Here is an 11,713-nt window from a genome sequence, read left to right on the forward strand (position 1 = left end):
TGATCTTATACTAGGTAGGTTCAAGGTTCAAGGTTCTTTACAATACAGTGTGCTGTGAAATGCACTTTAGGCCCTTCAAAGATTAGCGGGTAAGAAAAAAAAAGAAAAAGAAAAGAAAAGACACATTACACTATATTTATAACATACATATATACTGCAAATATATGAATAAGATATATCAAGGACTATGTTTACAGTGTATTCAGTTACAATCACCACCTGATGACCTTTGATTTGATTTGAATGGATCGTAGTCAGACATGTTGAGCACTATAGCACTAAAACTATAAATACGATTTTTGTATTGGGAGACAATAAAGTGACTGAAGCACTGCAATAATGTCCTTTTTTGCAGGTATGGGTTAGGATTTGATTTAATAATCAGTAATTAATGAATTAGTTGATATATGAGTTTAAGTTCAAGTAAGTTAAGTTAATCATCTAATTAAAGAGTAAATATATATGAACAACATAGTAAAAAGATTATTTGTTTTAGAGTGATATATATTTGCACAAGATAAAGAAAATGATTTAGTGAACTGACACATGTATATAGGATGAAGAAAATTCATTTGAAGTTTATATATATGTACAGAATATAAAGATAGTTAATGAATGAGTCGATATACACTGTATTCAGGATTAAAGTAATTCATTCAATAAGTATATAAGAAAGCTACAAGTTCTTGGTGTATGTGTGGTTATGTATGTATAATGTATGTGTGTGTGTGTGTGTGTGTGTGTGTGTGTGTGTGTGTGTGTGTGTGTGTGTTTAATAAGATTATGAGATTAATTAGAAATTACTACTAATACTACTAGGTAGAGTAGAAGGGGTAGGATTTAATAAGTCTATACTTCTTCCTAGCTTTTATTTTACTATTTGTGTTTGTTTTGTTTATACATGTTCAACATAGAAATATATCAATCGATCACTCAATCAACTGTTTCCTTAATTAAACTCCACGACACCTGCTGTATAGTTACACACAGATGAAATTCCCAAATTCCCAATTCTAATTCAGCCAAATTCCATGAATTAGTAATAAAGAGACCTATTTGCATCCCAATGATGCTGTTTCAGGGGCGCGGAGGAAAAGGCAGCATCTACGTGTGGGCATCTGGAGATGGTGGTAGCTATGACGACTGCAACTGTGATGGTTATGCCTCAAGCATGTGGACAATCTCCATCAACTCAGCCATCAATGACGGACGCACGGCCTTGTACGACGAGAGCTGCTCCTCCACCCTGGCGTCTACGTTCAGCAACGGACGCAAGAGGAACCCAGAGGCAGGCGTTGTAAGTGTTTTTAAGTACAAATACTGTCACAAAAGCAGTAATCTCAAATGTTTGTTGTGAAGTTTGTGAAATGTTAAAAGTTGTTTCTTTCAGCAGGAATGTGACCTTTAAACATTCACAGAGGACTCAGTACTTGTTCAGCTGATATCTTTCAAACATATCTTTCATAGATTGAACTTTAAAAAGCTTCTTTTCCGTTTGCTGGGCAGGTCATGTTGCTTAGGTCTTTCAGGAGATTGGATGAGACCAAGGATCAAACCTGAGATGATGTTGTGTCACAATTGCTGGCTGGTTGTGGAAAAATAGAGGCTCAGGTGCAGGAGTAGCTTTTTTCTGATTGCCACAACCTGATGCATCGGTTTGCTATAGATTCTAGGGGCAGCCGTTGTACTCTGTTGATCACAGCATTTAAAGCAGTGTATGTGTTCTTAAGAGGAATAGAAAAAAGTGTTTTATTGCCTCATTATCCTCCTTTATTAGTTAGTGTTTTTCTCTTCTGTATGAGTAGAAATAAAAGTAACACACCGAACAGTGAGATGCCAAAGTAAATCTAGTGACTAATCTTAGCATACACAAATGGGTTATGATTGTTACTCTGGCTCATTGCTTTTAAAGCATTTAACTGAAGTATTGTGTCACCAGCAGCAGGTGATCCCTGAAAAAAGTAGTGGGTGAGTCACCAGCATCAAACAGCCCAAGCGAGCATCTATACCGTCTTTGAAAAGACACACAACTGACGTACAACAGATGATGTTTACTTCATTTTATGCCAGACAAATGCCTGACCTTGATGATTAATGTCAACATGTCAGTGCTCTTATATCTTTCCAATGCATACATGAAGAACATCGACGTACATTCTGTGTAGAATGAATTTCCCAGCGTATAACGGCAGCAGTGTTTGTGTTTGTGATTATGCAAATCACCGTTGGCTGTTGACAGAGCCATGGCTCTTCCCTAGGGTTTCCCCTCTAATTTCAGTCAATCTGTTATCAGTTCTAATTAAGGTGCCAAATTAAATAATTAAATGCTTAGTCGATGAATATAAACATAACTTGTCTGCTAATGTGTTTATATAGCAGTTCAGCCAATGTACCCTCTGCAGTCTACACTGAAAATAATTATATTGATTGATTATCTCCTTAGACTGACAATGCTTTCCCAGTAAATTATTGTTTGCATGTTTGAGGTAGTGGCTTATGTATTACAATTTTTACTGAAGATAGGGTGTTCTACATTTTTTTGGAGTGATTTAACTTTATCTGTGTAAAGAGCATGTCATTTGTCACTATCTCCCACCATAACTTTATTTTGCATGATGGAACCAATCACAATGTTGTTTACAGTAACTTCTGGTAGATGCATCACCCATTAGCTAACATACAAAATGATTGTCTTTCATGATGTTTTTTCAAAGTGTATACATTGAATTCATCCTAAATGCATGTTGTATGCTTTCATATCTCATTAATAACAACACTTTAACTAACGCAAGGTTGAAGACCTAGCTCTTCTGTTGGTCCACAGAAATGAAATGAAAGCTTGTGTTTACAATATTTGGTCAAGAGGAAGCATCATTTTGTTAAGTTTACGATCATTTTGGCAAGTGCTAATTCCACTTCAGTTCTCTGATGTGCTAGCTATGTGTAAATTATTACTCCATTAATATCTTAACACACTTTTCTTCATGGCAAAATCAACTTCACCACTCAGCTGTGTTATTACTTTGAGACTTTGCAGGCTGGGTTTCGCAATTTCTCTCTTAATAAAGAAGACCCATATTAATAACACCGGGGGAGGGCTGTTTAAAGAAGTGAAACAAAATATCCAGCCCCCTTCCTCACCCCAATCATTTCCATATGGTGCATTATAAAAACATTATTTTTATTTTTCTCTCCCGTGATTTGGTTATTTCAGGCCACCACAGATCTGTATGGGAACTGCACACTGCGTCACTCTGGCACGTCAGCAGCAGCTCCAGAGGCAGCCGGCGTCTTTGCTCTGGCTCTTGAGGCTAAGTATGTACTCTCCTGCCCCTTCAATTAAACTTATTATTCAATTAGATGGACTCTCTATATAAAACATTATTATTTGCAGATATTAAGTTATTTGACTCCTCTCTGCAAAACAAAGTGCTGGTTAGAAGACATCATCAGATTCAGATAATCGTTGATTTCAAAGATCGCTATTTTTATGCAATTCATGAGCTGCTATTTCTTTCCAAGTACAACCTTGAGCTTTTATACCTCACATAAGTCTGTGACTTCCTCTGTCAATCTTTCTCTCTTATTTTCTCTGTGTCTGAACTCCATAAAAGCACGAATCATTTCTCCACTTTGCACAGAATTGCTTGTTTATCATGAAAGAAAAGTAAAACATCACTTATTCTGTCACCCACAAGTCACAGACTCAACATGCTAGTGCCAATGACACAAATCATATTACGATCAGTGCTCTTTATATCTCAGTACAAAGCTAAAAACATAAAATGTGTATTCTGTTTAAATGGGCTCAGTGCTTATGTTTTATTTATTACTGCTCTTCCTGTATGCATGGAGCAGAGACACTGTGCTGAATGGTGAAAAGCACCGCAGTGCTTGGTTATCTGAATCTGCTGAAAATGTTATGTGGGCTAATTGTGAAACCGAAGCTTCTATTATTGATGTTTACAAGTAAGCCTGTAATCAGGTCATATTAACACTGATGGAAGAGTTGCAGTTTATTTTATAATCCTTGTGAATTCAGAACAGATTGTTCCTTGTGGATCAGAAAATAACTGAAAACATATGCTACTTAAGTAAACCCACCCACATGTAATTAAACAAGTATGACAAATCTAAAACCTGGAGAATTACTGCTTCTCAAAATCCCGGAGGAAAGCCTTTTCCTCTCCCTCAGATGCTTCATTTCTCACATTAAAGGCTGACGAGATTCTCCTGCCATTAACTGACACCAGCTAGCAGAGCTGAGTAAAGAAATACTGTTTGCTTTGCACACACAATAATGATGTTGCTGTTGGGAGGAGCGGATACTCACCCCGTCCGGCGGCAAATAAGCCACGAGGCTGTTAGTACGAGTGCGCTGCCTTTTTACTGCCCAAACGCACTTGAATCATGCGATGGCAGGAGTCAGTGAGTCAGCCAGAGCAAATCTGTCACTACACACAGCCAAGATAACAGAGGGAGACACAAACAAAGACACCAATCTGCCTCAACACAGAGAAACTATGATCTTTAGATAATTGTTTAAAGCCAAACCATGAGAAATGTTTGACAATGATAACACTTTATAATAACCATCATTAGTAAATGGTGAGCAACTGTTTATTGTAAAGTTGCAACTGATGTTTATAATGCTTTGTAAATGGTGAATAAACACTATTATATTCATCTATACACGTTATTTGGATGGCCATAAAGTCGCAACTGATGTTTACAAACGATTAAAATTGCTTAATAAATGGTTAATGATGCATTTTATTGTTTGTTAACAGTGAAATGACTATTAACTATTATACATTTAACATTCGTTATTTATGGTTATTTGTGTTGTTAACTGTTAAGTAGCTTTATATTCAGGTCCTTCTAGTAAGTGTGTTATAAGTGTTAATGGATAATAAGGCCTTTGGCATTCTGTTGATGTTGGTTATTTATTTAATGTTTTTAACTAAAATTCTTACATACTGCACCTTTAAGCAGTCTATAAATGGTTAATAAGTTTCTAATACTGTACAATCTAACAGTTAACATGTTTTTGATGTTATTATAACACTTAGTCTTATTTAACACATGATAATGTTGATAGGCACCTTATAAGTTACTTATAAAACTTATTACAAGGACCTTAACATAGAGTGTTACAAAATGTTAAGTCATTTCCTGCCTATTTTATTCTTCTTTCTTACAACACTGTTCCTCCTCCGTCACTTTGTTCTTCCATTATCCTCCTTCCTCTGCCCTACATTCGCTGGTGACTGTTTTTCCACCCCAGCCCTAACTTGACATGGAGAGACATGCAGCATCTGTCAGTCCTGACCTCCAAGAGGAACCAGCTCCATGACGAGGTCCACCAGTGGAGGAGGAATGGCGTGGGCCTCGAGTTCAACCACCTGTTTGGCTATGGTGTGCTGGACGCCGGGGGCATGGTGAAAATGGCCAAGGAATGGAAAACAGTGCCTGAGCGTTTCCACTGTGTAGCTGGATCCATTCAGGAGACCCAGTGAGTCACATCTCTACTTTTAGTTTTAGTTTTTTATACTGGACATACTGCATGCTTCTTGTGCTCACTACACATTCGACAATAACAAAATGTCTCCACCGAGATGTTGGAAGGAAAACACTGCTGAGCACAAGAGACACACTCATCTAATTACTGGGAATCCCAATGATGCCTAATTCAATAAAACATCTGCGATGGGAGTGTCCACTTCATAACCCTGTAGATGAGCTGCTCAGTCTGTCTCATGGTCCTGTAGATTTATAATGACACAGACTCATATCCTAACGTCTGATTGTTGATTAATGCATTACTCTCTTGACATCTGAATTGGATTTCTCTGTGACACATTATGCTAAACACCCCAAACATCCAGTGCTGTCTTGTTTTGATTGGAAGTATAACTCGAAGAGACTTCTTTTCAGTTTGAGTAAAATAAGATAAATGGATTTAGAGTGCCTTGAACTCAAGAACTGCTCATTGTTACTTCATTTGGATGTTTGAAGAATGACGTATGTGCAGAGTGATTCTCCGCTAACCTGATAGTGAGACTTTAACAGAGAATCAACACATTCTTCCAATTACACTTAAAGGTTTGAATAGATAAGAGATTAAAAAAAAACACACTGTTGCTCAGTTTAATACAATCAATGATTTGGCTGCTGCAGCCTTACTTGGTCTGGTGTGATCTGTAGCTTCTGGTGGCTAATCTTAGCTAATGTGACCAAACTTAAGGTCACTTATGCTGTATGTTATGGAAATAACTGAGTCAGGTCACTGACTTTATAACTTCTCTTCCATATTTTTACATTAGTTTAGAATTTTAGCTACATGCTAAGAGGTAGATTAGCATTTAGTGTTATAATATAGTCATGACTTGCAGTGGCTGCTGTTCAGCTATACATTACTTTAAATTGAGTTCAAATAGAGTTTAAAGGGGCTCAGTCTAACAATTTGGAGCAATTTAGATCATGTTTTTATTGGCCATATGTAAGCGGATTGCTATTGAAAGTGACGTGACAAATGAGACCTTACCCGTCTCTCTTAGTTGCCTGTACAAGCCTGTGGACCATTTTGTTTAAGTTGTTTAATGCTGCTGGACCGTAGATTTCTTCGTGAAGGACTCGAATTTTCTACTACAGACAAAGGATGTGCCTCATCTCAGTGCTTCTCTCCATTCCACTGACCACTTTTTTTGTCCATTTAATATTTCTGCTATCATTCAGTAGCATCTGTGCTGCTAAAGAGATGCTTCCATTGGGCCATCCTCCCTGTGAGAAATGTGTACATTACCGACTCAAAAGTTTCAAATAGAGAGGAAGAAGAAGATGTAATAGAATTTTCAATTAGGTAATTGAACTTGCGGGAAAGCCATATCAGACACAAAGATCCTTTATCTCTGCCCTCGTCTTTCAGAATCAGCTGTAGTTAAGGCACCTGTCTTATCATCTTATCCTCCCTGTGTCTACCCACATTTAGAATCTTCCCTTGCATCACCCTATCTCCTTCCCTTCATCTCCTCCTTACTTCCATCCGCCATCCTTGTCATCCTTTCCTCTCACTCTCACTCTCACTCTCACCTCCTCTTCCTCTATTTCGCCTGTCCCCCTCTGCACGCCTCACATCCATTCATCTATCATACCCCGAGGCTTTGAGCTCCCGTGTGTGATGCCTGCTGGTTTCCTGTGGCATGCCCTCTTATTTGCTCTGATTAGAGCACAACAAATGGTCCAGCGTGGTGCGTCCTGGAAACCCTGTCAATTAGCCTGACTGACAGCAAGGAAGGGATTCCACATTGGTAGAGATGTTTGTGTTCTAACCCTGAGCTCTCACATGCATTGTGATGGTGTCCATGTGTAGTGAAGATAAAAAAGCAGACTGAAAACAGTACATTTTTTGCCACAATCAACACCTCCAGCTCTTTATTTTATCTCTAATCAGTGCTCCACAGGCGATGCAGTCACGACAACATGGTGTGAAAGCGTGGCTGTGTGTGTGTGTCTCTCTTTGCCAGATAAAAAAGGAGCATCCCTTAAGAGTCATACAGCTTTTGTTGCATCCCTGAGGACATTCTTCAAGGGCTTGCCTTCTCATGCAGTGTGATTGTGACTTTTGACATTCCCCGACATGGACACACTTTAATATCTTAAAGAATAACTGCTCGTAAAGCTGGTAGTTTTATGGGCAAAATACTATCTGTCTTTCCCAAGCTGTTTTTGAGATGTGTGTTAAAGCTGTGTCATATTTTTCATCAGTTTACTGTTTCCACAGCAGCACCGCAGGGCTTCTGCTGCAGCTATTGTGGTAGAGATATAATTACAACAAGTCCACCTCTGACAATACCGTATCACCAGAGAAAAGCAATAAACACCAACATAGCCATGCTCGCAGTCGCAAACACACTGCTCAGCATTGATCTGATAGCTGCTCTGGCTGGCTGTGGCTTACTTAGCTGGAGGAGAACTTCTCATTATCAGAGGAGCTGGCACGCAGTGCCCTACTGTGTGACGGGGTTGTTTAAATCTCCACTGGTCCTGCCCTTCAGAGGCAACCCTCTCCCTGCTCCATGACCGACTGCTGTAATTACTCTTACACGTTATCCGATAGGAGCTGTGCACCTGCTGCGCACAAAATCATTCCGAGGTCAAAAGTGAGATCTGAACATAGATTTAGATCTAGTTATATTCGAGGTCGCTGATAGTCTTGCTCGTACCCAAGACATGATGATCTCCAAAGGCTCCCCAGCAGATTATTTTCAAGGAGAAATATCATGCTATTTAGGTTTTTTTTCCCCTTTCCTTCAGTGTGTTATTTAGGTTCTTGTGCATGTAAAAGGTCTTGAAAGTTAAAAAGCCCTACTCTCTCCCAAAGAAAACACTGCTTCTAAAGTCCCTTGTATGTATTCCCGCATTTAATTCCCTGACTTCTTGACATCACACTATGTCACCATGTCACACATGTGCATAATTTATGTCTATATTAATGGTAGAAGTGAAGCTAACTGGAGGCTGTAAACATTACAGAGCCGACAGGAGACATGGTGAGGTGCTGGCTCAGGTGTGTTTGAGCTGACCAATCAGAGGGGACTGGGTATTCGGGAGGAGGGGCATAAAGGGACAGGAGCTAGAGGGGGAATCCAGTGTTGCAGTACTGGACAGAGAGAACTGATGTGTTTTTTATGCATTAAAGCATGTAATCCTTTTCTAGTAGTAACCCAAAATAAAATTATGAACCTGAAAATGATCATAATATGTCTCCTTCAATGGTTAGAAATTATTGAAAGGCCCATTTGCACCCTCCCATGGCCCAGAGCCTGGGATAACTGACCTAGGACAGCTATGAGATTTAGACAGGAAGGAGGTGAGAGAGCAAGGGGAATGCAGGCAACGGCCTGGAATGGTGCCTGGGCAGCTGCCACACATGTGCCGCATGCCTCACCAGGCGAGCCTCACAGTCAAGCATTCATACAAAAGAAGTGTTTAATATTTGGTTTTGTCTGATTTCTCACCATGCATTTGAGGGTGTAACTGACTGTGAAACACCCCACTGTGAACTGTTCTGTTTTTCTGGGAATCGTAATTTGCTTCATCAGCCCTTAGATGCTCACCACTGCACTCCTCATTCCATTAATCATTTTTCAAACTGAACGCTCTTCCACACGTCTCACTCACTGACTCACTCTCTGTGTCTTGTCCGTGTATCCCCCTCACCTACACCCACCCCTCCCAGAGTTCCCACCGCCTGTGGCGCAGCCTCTGCCTCTAATAATGTTATTAAGCCTCCTCATAGCCTTTGGCCACCACCCATGCCCTGCTGTGTTCTCACTCTTTTCTTTCCATCACCTAAAGAGATGGGAACAGCAGTGTGTCTTCCCAACCACAAAGCAGCAACAAAAGCAAGACCAGCCGCCTTTTACACTGTGTTCTGAACGAATCCATTGTGACAAAAAGAAGGAGAATGTCATCATGCACTGAAATGGAGCTCAAATTCAGGGGTGGTCCAGCATTTGACATGTTATACATATCGTTTTATAAAAGGGCCTCAGATTTACAAGGTGGCTGTATAATAAACACCACAGATGTCCATAGTAGGCCTTACTACATATTGCTTATGGCAAAAATACTGTTTGTAATTGACAATTTAACAAACAAAAGTATCAAACATTTTTGACTATTTTTAAAAATATTTCCTAGCTTGAATGATCTCTATTATTATCTATTATTAAAAAATAATTGTTAAATGAGCTAATAATGAAAATCATCATTGGTTGCGGCCTCTGTGTATTGTAATACCTCTCAAGAGAGCAAAGTGGCGGTGAAGAAGGTATTGCTGTAACGACGCTGTAATAATGTTGACAACATAATCTCACCTTAAGGTCTAGTTTTGGTTTTGTGCTTCAGATTTGTGTGACACCTATCTGAGTAAATGATAAATTACTAATTCTGATTGAAACCATGATAGATTTTTAAGCAAACATTAAAAATCACTTCAAACTGGTGGCTGCAAGAACATTATGTGAAACGTCTGTGGCACCAAATATAAAAGGTGGCCAGATAGCAGAGTATTTCATTCCCTCCACTTGAACTAAATTACACGGTAAGGTAAGCAGACATGACAATCATCACTGCTGTGGTGCAAAGAGGGAGCGGGTTCAAAAAGAGGGTTGATTCTCTGTCAGGGTTGGATGGTTCTATAGTAAAAGTAGGTCAAGTGCTGCTTTTACTGGGGCGTTCAAAGGAAAGCAGGGCTGATTGTGCTGTAAGTAGACTGAAAGATTTGACTCTTTTTACTCGACTTTTGCTCGGATTTGATTTGATTTCTCAGTTTTAACTCATTCGACCTGTTTCCCCTTCTCCAGTAAAATCCAGTCTGGCAACAAGCTGGTGCTGGCCATCAACACTGAAGCCTGCCAGGGGAAGGACAACTTTGTCCGCTACCTGGAGCACGTCCAGGCGGTGGTCACCGTCAACGCCAGCCGCCGCGGCGACCTCAACATCAACATGACCTCGCCCATGGGCACAAAGTCCATCCTGCTGAGCCGAAGGCCCCGCGACGACGACGCCAAGGTGGGCTTCGACAAGTGGCCCTTCATGACCACCCACACCTGGGGCGAGGACCCCCGCGGGACCTGGGTCCTGGAGGTGGGCTTTCAGGGCGAGGAGCCACAGCGGGGAGTCCTGAAGGAGTGGACTCTCATGCTGCACGGAACACAAAGTGCCCCTTATATAGACCAGATAGTGCGTGATTATCAGTCCAAACTTGCAATGTCCAAAAAGGAGGAGCTGGAGGAGGAGCTGGATGAGGCTGTAGAGAGAAGTCTGAAGAGCTTGCTGAGTAAAAACAACTAAAATCCCATCTGCATGTTATCAACTCCTTCACTTCCTCTTATCTCTGCAGTCTCGCTCTATCCTTCTCTAAATCCCACAGCATCTCCTCAGTTCTACTCACTCTCTCCCTTTTGTCTACCTCTCTTCCCCTCCTCACTCTGCTTTTTGTTATCAAGTGTTTCAATTAGCCCCCAACCTTCAATGAATGTTTCTTGTAATCCAATCATGAATAAAAGTGTAACCTTTAATAATCTGTTCTACATAAAGAAAGCAAAGTATATCGACAGAATTTTTACACTCTACAGAATTGTACATAAACCAAATATAATCCACTCTTTCATGCTCTTCTTGCTTTAACTGTCCTGCACCACCTCCTCTGCCAACTGTTGTACAGTTTGTGACTGTAAATGATTTTCTGTGTCATTCTACTTAAAGTTTAATATCTTGCAAACAGAGCAGTGATACTTCTTTCTGTTTATATTTTTATGTGACATGAACTGTTTATATAAACATGGAAAGAAATATGTGATTCATTTTGCAGCCTGTGGTCCTCAGTTCATATTTCATAATCTTTGACATATATTATAATAAATCTACTCAGCTGTTTATTAAAGCACTTGAGTGATTTGCAACACACTACTGAACACACTGAGTAAATAACATGCTATTGTTGTTCCATACCCAAAACATGTTAAAGGAAAACAAAGACAGAGAATATGGAGTAAGATTTTCTCTGTCTAAAAATATGTATTCTGGAAAGTGGAGCACAAGCAGCATCCTGGTGGCCCAGCAATCAGCCTTATCCATATCCAGTTTCAATCTTCCCCCATGTTTCTTTCATTCTGTACTGTGCTGTCCAATAAAGGGAAAATGC

At 39.9% G+C, this 11,713-nt stretch overlaps 1 protein-coding gene across 1 annotated transcript in view; it reads left to right on the forward strand.

Annotated features, from left to right (window-relative positions):
- The window catches only part of pcsk2 (proprotein convertase subtilisin/kexin type 2), a 33,434-nt gene extending 22,140 nt beyond the window's left edge, over window positions 1-11,294 (forward strand). Inside the window, exons 9-12 of the mRNA XM_084375748.1 lie at window positions 1,082-1,297; window positions 3,215-3,315; window positions 5,288-5,515; window positions 10,371-11,294. Coding sequence (XP_084231874.1) covers window positions 1,082-1,297; window positions 3,215-3,315; window positions 5,288-5,515; window positions 10,371-10,860 — 1,035 coding nt within the window. The 3' untranslated portion in view covers window positions 10,861-11,294. The remainder of the gene's footprint in view (window positions 1-1,081; window positions 1,298-3,214; window positions 3,316-5,287; window positions 5,516-10,370) is intronic.
- Window positions 11,295-11,713: the final 419 nt, after the last annotated feature.

The sequence above is a fragment of the Pagrus pagrus genome, assembly GCF_965226575.1.
Source record: "Pagrus pagrus genome assembly, chromosome: 15".
NCBI lineage: Eukaryota > Metazoa > Chordata > Actinopteri > Spariformes > Sparidae > Pagrus > Pagrus pagrus.